At 37.6% G+C, this 17961-nt stretch overlaps 1 protein-coding gene across 1 annotated transcript in view; it reads left to right on the forward strand.

Moving 5' to 3' along the window:
• GNAT3 (G protein subunit alpha transducin 3) overlaps window positions 1-17178 on the forward strand; it is a 33407-nt gene extending 16229 nt beyond the window's left edge. Inside the window, exons 4-8 of the mRNA XM_013180405.3 lie at window positions 3153-3310; window positions 7070-7198; window positions 11590-11719; window positions 11927-12080; window positions 13501-17178. Of these exons, the coding sequence (XP_013035859.1) occupies window positions 3153-3310; window positions 7070-7198; window positions 11590-11719; window positions 11927-12080; window positions 13501-13691 (762 nt within the window). The 3' untranslated portion in view covers window positions 13692-17178. The remainder of the gene's footprint in view (window positions 1-3152; window positions 3311-7069; window positions 7199-11589; window positions 11720-11926; window positions 12081-13500) is intronic.
• Window positions 17179-17961: the final 783 nt, after the last annotated feature.

The raw sequence follows: 17961 nt of genomic DNA on the forward strand, positions 1-17961 counted from the left end.
CACAAAATTTCTGAGAGTGCATTCCAACCCACCATCCAGGTCCTAAACAAAGAAAGGGCCCAAGTATCAGCTCCTGAGGCATGCCACTATTGTATTGCTACAAGTTGGACTCAGTACTGCTGATAACCATCCTTTGAGCCCTAAGATCTAACGAATTTTCCACCAATGTTATTGCCCACTTATTCAGTTCAATGTGGTTATAAAAGTATTACGGGCAAAGACGTCAAAGGCCTTGCTAAAGCCAAGATACATACCATCCTCTACTTTTCCTCTTCTTCACAAACTAAATCTCACTGTAGAAGGCAATAAAGATAGTTGTGTGAAATTTGCCTTTGGTAAATCCACGCTGGCTGTTCCAAACCACTGTGTCTAAAATGATATCAAAGACATAAGTGACTGAAAAGAAAGAGAACTTCTTTGGTTTCATATGAGATAAATGCTTGATCCTTAGAGAGTCCGTAGAGTCATCCAGGCCTTACTTCAACCTCTTTTTACCAAGATTTTTTTTTTTTACTCAGAACAAATAAATAGTTACAGAGATTAATATTAGCTACTTATTATTAACCTATAAAACTTCTTATCCAGTGTCCAAGCTGAGAATTCCATGGAATTTCCTGTTCTTGCATGGAGAGGCCATTGTTTCAGGAGTTGACCATGAAGCAGCTTCTCAGAAATAAACATATACCAAGTATTGACTACTCCTAAAGGACGACTGCTGTAATCCACATTGTAAGCAGCAGTATGAAGATTGCTGTTGAAAATTAAACTAATATGAAGATCAAATTTTCAACAAGAAAACTACAGCATGATTGGAAGCCCATAAGAAAAAAAAAAAAACATAGTTGCTAGTTTGACAAATATCCATGTGTGGATTACCAACATGAAAAAGTGATATATTTTTCTTTTCTCCTTTGCATGCATTTACTTTAACAAAAATTAAAAAAAAAAAAAGAAGGAACACTGCAACCAGGTTATAAAACTTCTTCCAGAAATCTATGCCAGTTTCATAGAAATTTTGTTCAAGTAATTTCACAGCCTGGGGAACCAGGAATTGAAATCTTCTGTTAAGTAGCATTTTCTATTTCTTAGCATCATATACAATCAAATGCAGAAAACTGCAGGTATGTTAAGTTTACCACAGATAGCACAGGAAGACCACACTTATTTCATTGACATTGGAAGAATAGGCCTCTAGGAATATAAAATATTTGCAGTGCCTACCTTCTTTCCCCACCCTGATCACAGAAGAGCAACCTGGATGTGAGTTTTAAAGAATCATCTAATTTCAATTGTATTTGCTTTAGCAAATTTCCTCTTCTTCCAAAAACAAAGTTAGTTTACATTTTCTGTAAAATCATGAGCCATACATAAGTTTGAGTTGTTTTGATATGAAGCTTGACTTCAGCTAGACTTTGCTTTTGCTGAGTTCTGGTCCAGAATTAGCTGCCTAAAGTCAATTAGGCATTGACTGGGCTTATCTTGGTCCTTGAAAGCAGGGAGTTTATCCATGTTCCATGATTGCCTATAAGTACCACTCAGTGATTCTAAAAGTGCCTAAGCATGCAGTTTTGAACAGCACCTGATCTGAGGAGAGAGGTTTCATTGTTTCTGTTTTTGTTTTGTTTTGTTTTCCCTAAAGTGCCATTGCAATCTGTTTTTAGCATGAAAATCATAATATCTAAATATCAGAGACAAACAAAACTTTATCTAAAGCAGAGCTATGATAAACTCTGCTATCTTCCATTTTTACGTAAGGAACAGTATCTACAGTTGCTACCTTTTGCATAATAGCCCATAATTACCAACAAACATTTACTGGGAGGCTCTGAGCTTAAGGCTTCTCATTATACACTACTTAACCAATGAATACAGTGCTGTAGAAGAACAGTTATAATCATCAAATGATATGTGATATCGTCAAGGAGAGTACTTTCCAACCTTTATCTTGAAGCTGAACAAATGTGTGCCCTGGAGTCTAATGATGGGCATACACGAGAAATTGTGAGTCAGGTCTGCTGAACACAGCAGTGACGTACATATACTGTCTTTTTGTTTGTTGGTTGGTTGGTTGGTTTTAATGTACAAAGACAATTGCACTGCTCTCTGTTCTCCTTTAAACAAATGTAAGACTCTATTTTCCCCCATTTTTCTCTCCACTCTAACTTAATTCCACAAATATTTTAGAAAACTTGCAGTGTTTTACTTTTGATCAGTCTCTGACTTGCACAAAGTTTCCAGAAACTGCAATTTCTAATCAAACATAAAGATATACAACATTTCTAAAATAATTTTTTACAAAATATTGTGAAGACGTCTTTGAAGATACTTTTGAATAAAACATATTCCCTGCCAAAACAGGGTCTGTTAGAATTAATTTCTACTTTTGCAACTATTGACTGCAAGTCTACTTATATGGCTAGGAAGGAGTTATACTCTATAATTACCCACTGCTGTGACAGTGTATCAAATGACCCTATTTTAAACATGCGCTTTATTTACAGTACATTCCTAAGCCATTAACCACTGAAAAGAAATATTTTTAAGGTAATAAATTACTTGAAGTCTTTTGCAAAAATGAATAAATTAGAAAATAATATTTACAAAATATTTGGGATTTGTTTAAATTACATGTTTCTTCTTCCCTAGGGGAAAGAAGAAAAAAAAAAAAAAGAAAAAAAAATAGACAGGAAATACATTCACTGCTTATATTCACTTTGCTCACTGTGCTCTAGAGCTAGAAAATTCTTCTTCCAAAATATTCAAAGTCTTATTTAGCTACGTATTTCTACATTAATTTAGTCATAATATGTTTATTCTTGTTAATTTAGTTTTTAATAATTTGCTATTCTCTCTCTTACAATACAAGTTCAGAGTTGGAATTTGTGTGAATACCTATGGTAAGATGAAACTGAATGAGCCCTTGTATGAACAAGAGAAAACAATAACAAACAGAAAAATGTCCATGTGATAATTTAAGACTAACTTAAAGTGAGAATGTAAAAGGATGCTTACATGCACAGGTGAGTAGATCTACATGGAAAATACTGTGAAAATGAGAAACTTCTCTGCCATTGGAATTCACTGTAAACCAAGTACATCTTCAAGCTGGGGTACAGTGTGTCTGCATAGCATTTACTGAAATTTCTCTTTAGGAAGATGAAAAGAAACTCTGTGCCATGGCAACAAATCTGGAGGATGGTGACATGACTTCTGAACTGGTGGAACTCATCAAACAACTGTGGAATGACGGTGGGATCCAGGCATGTTTTGCAAGAGCATCAGAGTACCAGCTCAATGATTCGGCAGCCTAGTAAGTGATATAAACTGAGGGTGTAGAACATTTAGCTAGTAACAGACAGCATAGGAAGCCTTGTAACAAGAACTCTCCCTCACATGTAGAGCAATCTATGAAAACTGCTCATCAACCTGAAAAAGGACAAGACCTTTTATTAATCTGTTAATAATATATTAGAAACATTTAACCAAGGAAATCAAACAAAAACCAAATAACAACTAAAAAAAAAAAAAAAAGGCTATTGTTTCTAGGTAATTCTAAGATTGGCAAAATGAGGGGGGAAAGTGAATTGAAACCACTAGATTTTACCTAAAGTTGTCCTTTGAATGTATAGATTTCAAGCTGCTAAAACAGAGTTTCCAGTGAAAACTATAAAAAGTTTCCTCTAAACTTACCAGGCTGCATGCATTCGTGCTCCCTAGGCCGTTACCATCTCAGCATCCATCTTAGTCAGTGGTACTGCAGATGCTCTCCAGCCTGATGGCCCCAGTTCTCTTACTGTGGCCCGAGAGGTGGCAGACACATAAGAGGAGACTAGTGCTGCTCAACTCTGACTTCACAAAGGGTCAGGATCATGATGTGGATGGAGTCAGTAACCCCTTATGTAGTCAGATGATCACACTTTAGATGTAGTCAGTTAGCTTAGATTTTTCAGCAGTCTCTGTTTTCATAGCTTCTGCAGATGTTCTTGCAGACCACCACAGGCCCTAAGTAGTCCTGTTCTGCCATTTTCTCCCTAAGGACATACAAGACCCAGAAGTGAGGTGTCATCTGGGTCTGAGTTTTCCTGGAGTGCATAAGTCCTGGACCTGGGGAAGAGGGTTTTTCCAGCTCATGTCTGTCCATTTACCTTGGAAGATCGCCCTCTTCCAGGATCTGCAGTTTGAGCCTTTGCTGCTGCTGCAGCTCCTCCTACTGGTTAAGTGTACATGCACAGGGAAACTGCACACGGTGTACGGTGCCACTTCCAACAAGCAGATAAAGGTGTGATCATAGGCCAGGAGCTAGGCAAATTGAACTTATTACTAACTCACCAATTTTAGATAGTAGAAGGGACTTACCATGATTATTATTTTTTTCAGCTCATCATATCTTCAGACACTTTCAGCAAGATACCTAAACACAGAAAATATTGTCTGTGATTTGTGCCTTATTTGGCAACATTTTATAGCAGCCTTGTATTTTGATTGGAATAACTGATGGAAGTACAGAGCAATCTTCAATTTCTTTTCATATTCTTCTGATAGGTCGCACTGTAATTGCCAGCATTAAAAGTCCATACCAAGTCAGTAAAATCAATTCTTGAAATAATTAATAATAAAGAAACAAACAAACAAATACAGAAAAGGAAACTTATTCCCTGTTTACCATTCTAGTAGTGTGTGCACTGTGTCTGGTAGGTTAGGTTTTGTTGCCTAAAAATAAGATAAGACAGTCTAAGGAAATTCCCTAACAGTGCGATGACTGTGTTATGTTTTAACCTGTGAGAGATACGAGCTTCAAGGGAGCCAGTATATACTGTAAAGGTGCCAGCAATTATTTATTGCCAGAGCTACTTTAAAAAACAACAAAGTGATATGCTTTGCCTCTGCTTGGACACTTCTGAAAATTCTTCAACTCCTTTATTTTCATTTTCAGGTACCTAAGGGTACCTAAAACCTTTAGATATGTTTTTGAAAATCCAGCCTTTGCCTCTGGACGATTAAAATCAACTTAAGTTGAGTCCTTGATGCTAGGCTCCTAACGATCAGTTTAATCAACCATCTAACACTACATTTTATTTTTTTAAAAACCAAAAGTCTGTTTCTCAGCCCTTGTAAATCAGTATCTACACAGAATATTGATTAGTACTGTGTAAACTCTGACTTTCTGAGGTTATCTTCTCTGAGTCTTTTCATTATTAATTTATGTTGATGAAGTCTGATCACTGTGTTTTCTCTGTGTGTGTAAATTGGAAAGAGGGGGAGAGAGAGAGAGAGAGAGCTTCTGAATAACAGAAAACCAACTTTATATCAAATTTGGCTGGAGATTCTTCCTTAGACTTATACGGAATTGATCTTGTTTTAAGAAGGAATGATGGGGGTAAAATCAGGACCACAAATCATGACCTTAAATGTCATTGAAAAACTGCATGGTGGTTTTTGCTTTCTCAGGCATTTGCCTCTCAGGGTAGGATTCATGTCACCTAATTTAAAACAAGAAAAGGTCAGGCATTCAGACTAATCTAGTAGTTTGTGTTCCCTCTCTTGCCAGTGGAGAGCTGTCCCAGAGTGTCCCACTGGAGCTGTCTACAGCCGTGGGAAGAATCTGAAGATGTCTCTCTTGATCCATTAGCTAGATAATTAACTTGGTCTAATTTTTATGCAATTACACTTGGATCAGTTGAATTGAATGTAGGTCTTTGTGACCATGCACCACCAGAATTTTATATAGGTTTAGGTGTTTTAGGTGTTTTTTGGTTGGTTGCTTGGTTTTTTAGTTACAGATATTTTAAACATTGCTGACAAGGATGATGAGCTGTGAGGTCTGTCTTGATAGTTTCCTGATTAAACTGAACTGCAAAACTTCATGCTGGGAAGTTTGTGTTGGAGAAGGAAAAAAAAAAAAAAAAAGCCTAATAAACATTGGAGCATTGGAGTCTGTGTTTTCTGTGTCAGAGACAAGAGATATATTACAAAATAAAAAGGTACCGACTAAGACACCAAAAAGGATGGAAAGTGCTTCAACTATTGTATGTGGTTTCTTGCCTTTAATTTAGTTTATTATTTGAATATCAGTGGTTAAACAACAGGAAGCTGCTCACACATCACCTCTTCTTTTCCCTTTCTCAAATCAGAATCAATTTACATTGCTTCCTAGATCAGCCAGGGTTCATAGCGTTCTGCTCTGTCATTTCTAGAAAGCTTCTTGCCCCTGTAAGAGAAAGGAGAAAGGCTGGTGGTAGGCCAAGAACCATCTTCAAAGATCTGGTTCAGATTCTCTTTTCATGCAGATTTTGTCTCTGTATGCTGGGCACAAAACCAGGTAACCCACTCTTTTTCAGGGTTGTGAGAATAATAACTTAGTGGGTCCTCAGCTAGGTTGAAGCTTCTGGTTTTGATTACAAAATATGTATTTTTTTAAATATCATGTACCATCATCTTGTAAACTTATAAATTTGAATGGAAAACAGCCTTGAATGTGAAATCCTCCAAAATCTCATGCCCTCTCTTTTACTTGGAAAGCAAGATATCTTTACAACAGAATAGTCTGATATGCTGCAATAATTTCTAGTCAATCTGCTTTGAAGATGCAGGGGTTCTTCCCTTGTGGTGATAATTTCCATTTACTGAAGTCAAATGGACAAAAGCAGTTACTGATATAGTGGTTTCTTAACCTCCATGAGGAAAATATGGATTTTCCTGAACTCAATTCCAAGAAAGATGTTTACAATATATAACAAAATTAATTACATTTCCATATACAAGAAAAATGGGGGGGAGGGAAGGAAGGAAGGAAGGAAGGAAGGAAGGAAGGAAGGAAGGAAGGAAGGAAGGAAGGAAGGAAGGAAGGAAGGAAGGAAGGAAGGAAGGAAGGAAGGAAGGAAGGAAGGAAGGAAGGAAGGAAGGAAGGAAATGATCTAGATTTTGGATCTAGATTATATAAAACCCAATTTTAAGTGTGCAATTTACAGAGAATATCTGAAAGTGGCTCAATAGAAATGGATTAGTGACTACATCATGTTCAGCTCACCTTTTGAATTCATCAGTCAGCATTTCTTTTTATTCTCTGTAGTTACCTGAATGATTTGGATAGGTTAGCAATGCCTGACTATGTACCCAGTGAGCAAGATGTTTTGCACTCCCGAGTGAAAACAACTGGGATTATCGAGACTCAGTTTTCCTTCAAGGATTTGAACTTCAGGTAAGAAAGATGTGTTTGTGTAGTTTCAGCTTTTTTAAGTATTTTCTTTTCAAAGGCATTGATCTATAATAATATTGCTAATCCCATTGTGATATTCTTGAATCCACTCTTATTTAATAATTCGTAAGAGCCAAAAAAAGCAAGACATTTTAGTATCAGTGCTCCAACTGTAAGTATATAATGGACTGTTATTAAGAGATCTCAGAATATCACGTTCTAAAAGGATGTTTTACATATGTAAGTGTCTAAAAAGCACTATTTGTATACTGCCATTTGAATAATTGTTTGTGACATTTCTGAAATTTGCCTACGTAAATGTCCTTAACAGCATGCAAAACATTTGATGACTACTAATTTGTATGCACTCTCAACTTTTCACTCTCTTCCTTTGGGAACAGAAGTAACCGCTGTTAACACTGGAATTTGTTACTGTTGAAAAAAAAAATGTGTCCCATGGGAAATTATAGTATTAACATGCATGCCTTCATGCTCATTTAAGATGAAAAGCAAAATGTTCAGAAAAAAAGTCTTGAAAATAATGTCTCTAAGAAATTTGACTGAAAATAATTGACGCTTTCATATACTCAAAATTTGGTTATGCTTGATGAACAAACTGAAAACGTAATTCTGCATTAAAATGTATTTGAATTAATTATGATCATTTCAGTGTTCTATAACACCATTTTTCTCTATTGATTGAATTCCATGAATTCCATTTAATTCTTAATTTAAGGCTGCAGTGCATATTGAGGAATATAGTCTGGCCAAAAAAAAACCAAAAAAACAAACAGAGATAGATTTAGGAAGCATTAGGATTACAATATATACATTTTTCAGAGGCCATACTTTTTTCTCATGTGGCAAATAAACATCTCCCAAACTATTTACCCTACCACACAGATGCTTTGATGCAACTGAGATTATATATACAAATACAATTCTGAAGTAGATGCCCAGCAAAGAAATTATCACCTACAAATATCCTGATCACTCCTGAAAATTAGAGTAATAGAATCATAGAATATTTCCAGTTGGAAGGGACCTACAAGGATCATCGAGTTCAACTCGAACACAGAACCATCCAAAAGTCAAACCCTATGTCTGATGGCACTGTCCAAACATGTCTTGAACTCCGTAGGCTTGGTGCCATTACCCCTTCCCTGTTCCAGTGTCTGACCACCCTCTCAGTGAGGAACCTTTTCCTAACTCAGCACGTATCCACAAATGCTATAGTGCAATGCGATACACATACTGTTCTTTTTCTCTGATTAACATATTTCACATAGCTTTGTACTCTAGAAACTTGAGCACCTTTACAATTACAACCATAGTTTATGAAAGATATAAGAAACTAAGTCAGGATGGAGAAGGAAATTATCACAGTGCAAACCCTCTCAGATATGAATGCAACCAGTTGTAATATTACAATAATAGAATTGTGTGTAGGTCTGAATGAAACTATCTGAGTGTCTGTAAACAGGAGAAAGGATCCTAATAACATTGAAAAGACACACACACAAAAAAGACTGTGTTTAGCCTCTCTATTATGCATCACAGTAGTGTTATGTGAGTAAATTCATTAGTGGTTTTAGGCATTTAAATAATCTGAGGTAAAGTCACTACCAAACAGTCTGAGAGTTTTGAGCTGTTATAGGGATGCAAAGCAGCAATAAATCCATCTTAACCAGCCAGTTACAGCTACTTTGCATTGCCAGAGCAATGCAGAACAGCTGGGGGATCCTGATGACTCTGCATTTAGTTTGATAAGTGCCATAGAAACATCTATAAAGAGAGGAACGCTTCCACATTCAGAGTGAGTTTTGTTTGATGTGCTTAAGTGAGGCTTGGGGTCGCAAACCAAATGCAGATAAAAAGAAATCATGAACAGATGCTTCATTCACTAAACACTTCTCCCTCTTCTGAACTGAATGAGAAAAAAAAAAAAAAAAAAAAAAAACATTTTGTATCTGTGAAGTAAAAGTCTGAATATTCCAGTACTGCTTCAGGGAAATTCATTGCAGTTCCACAGGCAACATGTCTTGTTATTTGCTATCTTCTTAGTCATGACTTAGCTGTTTTGACATAAACTAGCTTTCTTGAGCTCTTCAGTTTATTTCACCAATTGATTTTGACTTCTAAAGATGAGAACATGCTGGAATATATTTTTTAAAAAAAGAGGTCTGGTCTCCATAGATCCTCTCCTGCACTGAAGAGCTAGGAAGGGTCTCACTGAAATCAGGCAAACTTCATTTCAGCCTTCAGGTCTCACTGTATGTATCATTAGGATAAATGAATACAAAACTAGCCCCCTACTCGTGCCTAGATTTTCCAAGAGTAGTGCTGGGAAAATACAGTTTTCAAGACTAACTTTGCATGTCTTTGCAGAAGAAAAAGATAATATCAGAAATACACTGATCACAGCATGACTTCAGCTTTGCATACACAGATGTTAAGTTCTGGGCTGACAAGAGAAGAAGAGCCAAGAGAGATAAGCTTAGTACAACAAAAACTGCCCATAAGCATTGCTGGCCTTGATCTTGTCCTATTTTAACTTCCTTCTCACAAATATTCACAGGGCCATATGTTAAAAGTGTGCAGAAGATTAATATAGATTCGTATGATTATGTGTGTTTGTGAAACTGAAATACAGACTACATTCTGAAGCTTTTTTTTCCCATGTCTCTGATTTTGGAGGTATACACTGCAAATCAAGGAAGACACATAGTGTCAGGTGACTTTTGGGCACTAACCACAGCCAAAAGTCAAAATGCTTTATTCATACTGACCTCGCTCTTCAGTAAGCCTGCTGAACTCAGGGAAGATATGCTTGGAAGAGTGCCATTACTGTTAAGAAAATTCTGTTTCACAACAGCTTCTTGGTTTCCTAATAGTTCATATTTATAGACACCCAAGGATCAGACAAACAGATGAAATGTAAAAATATCATTTTCTCTAATTGTGCCTCAGCAAACGAATTAGTTCATCGCTAGCTTTGGGAACGGTTTCATTTCTTCTAAGCAGGATGAAAAATGTTAAACAATAAACTGTTTCAATCAACTTCATTGCTGATGATGAAGAAAAGAGGACCTATATATTGCAAAAATTATGTTTCAGTAATAAATCTTGCCCAGTTTACTACTGACTTGATTTTCTCATATTGAATCCTAATATTTTCATTGATAAAAAAAAAAAAAATGTCTTTAATTTTCAGATGCTGCAAGAGATACATCCACACTGTAAGACCAAACTCATTTTCTTAAAGGAAGGGAGAGTGCAAGCAAGGATTAGGTTTTAGAGTTTAAGTTCAACAGCATGCAGCACAGGGAAAAGTCATGCACACAAGGAAATAGAAACAATTGACTTCTAACATGTTCTTTCTCCTTCCTAATGCACTTGAAAAATGTTTATTTTGTACATTTTATGTCAAAAAAATAGGGAAGAGAAAGACCTATCTGTTATTGCTGTAAAACTGTAAGTATAAGTGGGAATTTTAAAACCTAGTCCTAAGAACAATGGTAATTTTGACAGAAGGTCCATCTGTGGTAGGCACTAAACTGTATTATATTGAAGGTCCAAACTAGTTATGCTTAATTGGCTTTGGACCCCTTATAAAAAGTCCATAAAAAGTTCATATGTCTCTACCTACAGGCAGTAATTTCTGCCACAAGCTGAAAGAAAATAATGTAGAGAATGACAGCCCTGCATTTTCCTCTCTACAAATGAACAGATTTATGTCCCCCAGGAATTACTGCTCAAACAGCAACTAAATGAGACAGACAGGGCAAAGACCCCCACACACACACAAACACAAGTTGCTAGTTATATAGCTAGTTAAATGATCAAACAACAATCAATAGATGACTAAATACTACAATGAATATATACTAAATACTACACCAGCCAGTCAAACACAAGTGGTGGATCAAAAAGAATAGATCAAATTGGACTGGCTTCCAAACATATGCCTTATTGATGAATGCATCATTTCACCACAAGCAATACTATAAAGTAACACATAATTATGGTTGTGCGGGGCTTTTGTCAATGTTTCATGTACGAATTCTGTCTTTCAAAAAATCACCTGCAGGACTAAGTCTGGCCCTCAGGTCTTGTTAAGAGCTTGCTCAAAAGGGAGTGCCACCTGAAAATACTGAAAATATCTCCTTTATGCAGATATTTAAGCCTTTACATTTCATTCTATGTTCACTATAAAGCTTTAAGTAATATATAGTTCTCCTTGACCTGATGGATCAAGGAAATAGACCAATAATTGGAAAAGCTGGATATTTGATTGTCATTCCTCTCTAGTTGCACTCTGCACATTAACAGCATGACTACATCCTTATTAGTTAGTACTTTACATTGTACTTATGTTATTTTTTTCTGCAAAGGATGTTTGATGTGGGTGGACAGCGATCAGAGAGAAAAAAGTGGATTCATTGCTTTGAGGGAGTTACTTGCATCATATTCTGTGCTGCGCTCAGTGCCTATGACATGGTTCTGGTGGAAGATAAAGAAGTGGTGAGTCAGAAGAAACAAACAATACTTTTTGCTGCTATGGCTGAATGTACTCTCTTATGGCATATCAGAACTATCCCTGTTCCCTGATAACCATTTAAAGGTTATCATGCTCTATGGGTTCCTGGCAGTAGATAATATTACAGTAAAAATGACATATGGGGGATGAGATTTGTCAGTCTCTTATGTTCACCTTTTGCATCAAAATAGAACAGAATGCATGAAAGCCTTCAGCTGTTCAACAGCATCTGCAACCACAAGTGCTTTGCAACCACTTCCATTGTGCTGTTTCTAAACAAAAAAGACCTCTTTAAAGAGAAAATAACAAAAGTTCATCTGAATATCTGCTTTCCTGAGTACAATGGTAAGGCGTTTATTTATTTGTTTGTTTGTTTGTTGTTTCTATTTTTTTTCCCCAGAAGAAAATACATTCAAATGATTAGAGTAGGCCATGCATTAAAGATCAAGATTTTTATTCAGGTCACATATATATAACTATTTAAATGCCAAGCATCGTGTTTAAGCATCTAGCCTTTCTCTCAAAAGAATAGAAAGGGATAGACATTGCCAGAATTTGATTCATCTCACCTACTTATGATTCCTAGGTTGGGACGGCTCTCTCTGGAGATGCTTATTTCTCTCCACTCAAAGTAGATGAATTTGAGACTAGAAATTTCAGATGGATGAAGTCTGGTGTGATAAAACCAGCCCACATTTCAGTAGAAGTAGTGGCTTATCACTCATATACACCATAACTTAATCCCAGTCTTTCTGTTCCCATTTTGAAAACTATTACCATAAAGAAAGTCCGTCTCTTTTTATATGTCATAGTGGTATCTACTGGAAATGGAGAATGCCAGCAGTTCCAAGCTGATGCAAGCCAATATATGAAGATATGCCAGAATATACTAGATTAAAAACAAAAGCTATCTGTATTTTAGGACTAACCACATGTATTTTTGATAGCGAGTGTCTGAAATGAAACATACGTTAAGAAGTTTCATTATTAAAAGATAGGTTTTGTGTACTTCCTGACAACCAGCTCATTCACTCCTTTTTGGAGAACACATTAAGATAGGGACCCAAAATTGTTCAGAGCTTCACTGGGATAATCAAGTATTATGTGCTAGACTCCGTGGAGCAAAGCGACTTTACATTCAGAGACATATGGGAACTAGAAGGACCTCTAAGCAGCAGCCTGGCAGGTGTCCCATCCTTCTCTGGACTACTCTGAGTGCCAGTACCAGTGCTTACTCTAACACTGTTGCTCTAACAAACTACTATCAAAAGGCAGAGAAGTTGTGTAAAGAAATTATAAATGAACATATAAGCATCTGATTTTTGCACTTATTCTTTCTTCATTTCTTTCTCTTCATTTCTGTAATTTCCACCAACTTTGTCTATTATGTAGCTATTCCCTCAGAATTTATGGTCCCTCCTTTTTTTTTTTTTTTTTTTTCTCTCATTTCACTCATTTTCTGCTCTCTTTCTAAGGGCCTTAACAGTTTCACAGTGTCTGACCCACTTGTGAGCATTTCTCTTCAGAAATTAGGACTTTTGGTTAGGAATAGAAATTTGAATTTGAATAGGCAGTTTAGATACAAACTTTCATATCTAATGCCTGAAAATAATCCCCAACTTCCGCTCCCCTCCCCCACCCAAAAAAAAGGAAGAAAAAAAAGAAAAAAAAAAAAAGAAAGAAAAATGTTTCTTAGCAGCTGTGAGGAAGTACAAGAGTACAAGTTGTTATGTGTCTTCTTGCCTCTTACTGTCATCTCCACTAGGACTAAATACATTTGAAGATGCTGGAAATTACATCAAGCAACAATTCCTAGACTTGAACATAAGGAAAGAAGACAAGGAGATATATTCTCACTTGACATGTGCCACAGACACCCAGAATGTCAAGTTTGTTTTTGATGCGGTCACAGACATAATAATCAAAGAAAATCTGAAAGACTGTGGGCTTTTTTAGCCATTCATTTCCTGACTTGTAGCCTGATTTCATGTCTGTACCCTTTCTTCTGTACATCTTGCTTGCTGATAGAGATAAAAATCAGTAGGGAAGCAACAATATCCTTCAGGTTTTTGTTAGCTGTCAATTGAAGCCTTGGGTGTAGCATGAGCACTGCAAAACAATACAGACTTTCTGTATGTCATAAGAAGACCGAAAAACATGTGCCTTCTTCAGAGATGCTAGCCACTGATAAATCCTACTGGAATCAAAGGGGAAATCCTATTTTACTCATGATATGAAGGTAATCAGCACTTCTCAGAAAACTGGGGGTACCTCAGTATCTTATAACCCCTCCCTGAAGGAGGGTTAAAAGGATAATACAGAACGGAGATTAGATAACTGACATATCTAAAGCCTTAAAAAACCTATAACACCAAAAAAGCAGTATCACTAGATAATTTCCATTCATTACTCTTGTGTTTTCGTGTTACATTGACAATAAAAAATGTCATTCCATAAGTTTAACAGAAGCAAACACACAGACTTTACTGTCATATGACAAAGAGCAATGCAAATTTGAATGTCTAATTACACTGTTTTGATAGGAGAGCTGAGGGACACACATATAAAAACTGCACATATACAAAATTCATAAATGCTGCTAACCACTTCAGAGAAAACAACAACAACAACAACAACAACAAAAAACAAATAACAACAACAATTAAAAAACCCACAAAAGTAGGATGGAGGCAGATGGTAGGTAAGTTTTTGGAATCCCTGAGGGACAAAAAAATATTATAGTAACTGTCAGTTTTTGCATATGCTACAAAGGCAAGGTGAAACATTTTTAACAATTAAATACTTGACTTTTTTTTTTTTATGATTATTAATTATTCCACTGCTGAACACCTTCTTTAGTACCCTGTGATTGCAGTAGTCATCTCCACCAGTGCAGAGCATATGTGACCCCCCTGTCCTTGAGGCAAAAACACATTCTTGTGAGTTTGGTGAAGAAATCCATTCTCTATACAGAGAACTTGCTAATGAAGAACTGCTCCCATCTAGCTCCACCTGATTTACTGTGACTATAACAACAGAAAACAGTTAGCTATGGTAAACAAAATGGGAGTTCTAAATATATGAAACTGAATTTTAAAATTTGGTCTTCCAGAAACACTTACTTTTGAAATCTGATAAGTTAACTTTTTTTTTTTTTTAGTTTAGTTTTCATTAAATATATTTTGATCTCATTTTCATCATAATCTTGTTATGCTCTGGTTAATCTAATTATAAAAAACACTAGGACAGGCAACTTGGGCACTGAACAACAGAATCCTTCAAGCACTCGACTTAATCAAGGTTATCAGTCTGTGCAGGTCTTCCAGCACAGCTTGGAACTTTGTGCTAAATGCTACAAACAGCACAAATCTGGAGGTAAAGCCCCACTGTGAAACCATGCAATGACAACACTGGAAATTGTAGCCAAGTGTCTCACTGAATTTTAAGACTTAAGAACCGTTACTACTACCTCCTTGTGTGAACAGACTCCCAACATGACTAGTCTTCCTATCACTGTCCATCTGGAAATCAGCTGTTTGAAAAACAAACACTTTTGATTCAGTGGCTTAGTCTTGACAGTAATGAGAGTAATTTTGATGGTGTGAAGTCATGGAAGTCCCCAGGTGGATACCAGGGACTGGGACATGTAGTCTTAATTGAATCCCAACTAAACAGCTAATGGTGGAAAAGTTTACTGCATTCTGCCAGGAACATATTTAGCAGTTGAGCATAGAGGAAATCAATTTATGTTGCTATTGGTAAAATTGTATGTGAACTATATGTAGATATGTAAGTTAGGAAAATGTGAAAAAATAGTGAGAGTTTAAGTAAGACGAAAGTAACAGAAGGCATTATTAGGCCTTGGTTCATGGAGTAGCACCTTGACTAACACTTGCCAGACTAAAGGACTGTCTCTGACCCCTTGATTTTGAAAATTGCGTACACAAAATCCTAGCTAGTATTGTGCAGAGAGCTGTCCTGAACCAACAAGTTGGCTAAAACACAATTTGTACTGGCTGGATTTCTATTACTGCCTGATCTGTAATGCCCCACTTGATTAATTCCTGGTTTGTATTGAAAATAATGGATTTCCAGTGATAAGTGTCTGGATTCATTTCCAGCAATAAATCTCATTTAAAATGAATAATTTGAACTGTGGTGGCATCAACATTAATTTCTGGATGTCTTGATGGCATAGTAAAGTGCAAGATCTTTAAGAAACAAATCCATAAACAAACACATCTCTGAAACATTTTCATCAAGTAAATGCCTTAGAATTCAGATGGACTTTACACTGTAGCTTGAAAGTTAATGCATGTAAAACTGTATTAGATTAGGTATGCTACATCACAGTAGGCTGACCACTGGTAGAAATAAAATACTGAGATACACTGGTGTGAACTGTCGTGTGTTTTTTTTTAGGTTTGTTTTGTTTTGTTTTTTATTTTTTATTTTTATTTTATTTCTTGACTTTCTGGCAAGTAAATGACAGATGAGCACTATATTTTGTGACCCTCCAAGAAAAATGACTGTGGGTAGTGTCACTATAATTCCTGTGCTGAAAGGGCTGGAGGACAGCATAGGGCACACAGTGAGCGACTTGACTGCCCTGTTCTGCAGAGAAGTCCAGCGGCTGTTCAAATGCCATCATGCAAAAAATCGGATAGCAAAAATGCTGAGAAGAACCTGGAATCTGAAGTTTATGGATGGTGGGCGAGGCAGCGCCTACACTATCATAACCCAGGGCCCCGCTGGTGGCAGGACTGCAAGTCTCCCTGCAGTAGAAACATAAGATGTGATCCTTCCCACAAATCCTTGTATGCTTTGCCAAAGAGCAATAGAGTTCTCTGAGGGAAAAAGAAACAACGACATGTTCCACCTTGCCCTGCCTCCCATGCAAATTCATGACTATGTCTATTTTACCTGAGGCTGATTTTAAGCCCAGCCAGCCCAGATTTCAACAGGCTGATTTTAAGCCCAGCCAGCCACGGGCCCAAGGGTCTCCCAGTGAAACCAGCATTCCCCGACGTGGCATAGCTGGGGAGCACTGGTGGCTGGGAGCGCATACCCTGCTCCACATGCTAGGGTCAGGCCAATAAAAGCAGGTGGCTAAATCCCCAATAATCACTTCATTCTCACTTTTAAGGGTGTCCTGGTTCCAGTTAGGACAGAGTTAAGTAGCTCATAGTAGCTGGTAGGGTGCTATGTTTTGGATTAGGATGAGAAGAGCGCTGATAACATGCTGATGTTTTAATTGTTGCAGAGCAGTGCTTACACCAAGCCAAGGACTTTTCGGCTTCTCGCTCTGTCCTGCCAGCGAGCAGGCTGGGGGTGCAGCAGGAGCTGGGAGGGGACAGACCCAGGACAGCTGACCCAAACTGGCCAAAGGGGTATTCCATACCATCTGACGTCATGCTAAACAATATATAGGGGTGGCTGGCCGGGGTGGGGGGGCCGGCTGCTCGGGGATAGACTGGGCATCGGTCAGCGGGTGGTGAGCAATTGCATTGTGCATCACTTGTTTTCTTACACATTATTATTGTTAATACTATTACCATTATCACTATTATTATTATTATTGTTATTATTATTTTCCTGTCTTAATAAACTGTCTTTATCTCAACTCACAGGCTTCACTTTCCCGTTTCTCTCCCCCATCCCAGAGAGGGAGGGGGGAGGGTGAGCGAACGGCTGTGTGGTGTTTAGCTGCCAGCCGGGTTAAACCACAACAAAGGGGCATAATTTATGCTACTGACAACCACTGTGCCATATTGCTTTGCACTTCACCAAAGAGGCGGTGGCAACCAACACTTGGGGAACGCTGAGTGTCACCCAGTCTAGACAAGCTCATCGGGATGCCTGCATCTGCTCATAGGCGAATTTAGACAAAACAAACAAAAAAAAAAAAGGGAGTTAAAGATGGATATTAGCGATTATATCAGCTGAGCAAGAGGGGAGAGGCCGGGGCCGGGGGGAGGCAGCGCGGGGCCTGAGGCCTCCTTCAGCCGTGAGCGGCTCTAAAGGGGGCCGCCAGGGGGAGCCATAGCACCGCCGCTCTAGCCCTGGTGCCTAGTAGGCCGAGAAGGCCCGGGCCGGCCTTCGTGGTGTTTGTTGCTCGTCCAGCACCGCTTTTTCTTTCTTCCTAGAAACGCAGACAGAGCGCTCGTGGCTCAGGCAGTCAGGGAAAGGGCAGAGAGAGGGAGTTCTGTGTGCTGCTGACAAAGCG

The sequence above is a fragment of the Anser cygnoides genome, chromosome 1, assembly GCF_040182565.1.
Source record: "Anser cygnoides isolate HZ-2024a breed goose chromosome 1, Taihu_goose_T2T_genome, whole genome shotgun sequence".
NCBI lineage: Eukaryota > Metazoa > Chordata > Aves > Anseriformes > Anatidae > Anser > Anser cygnoides.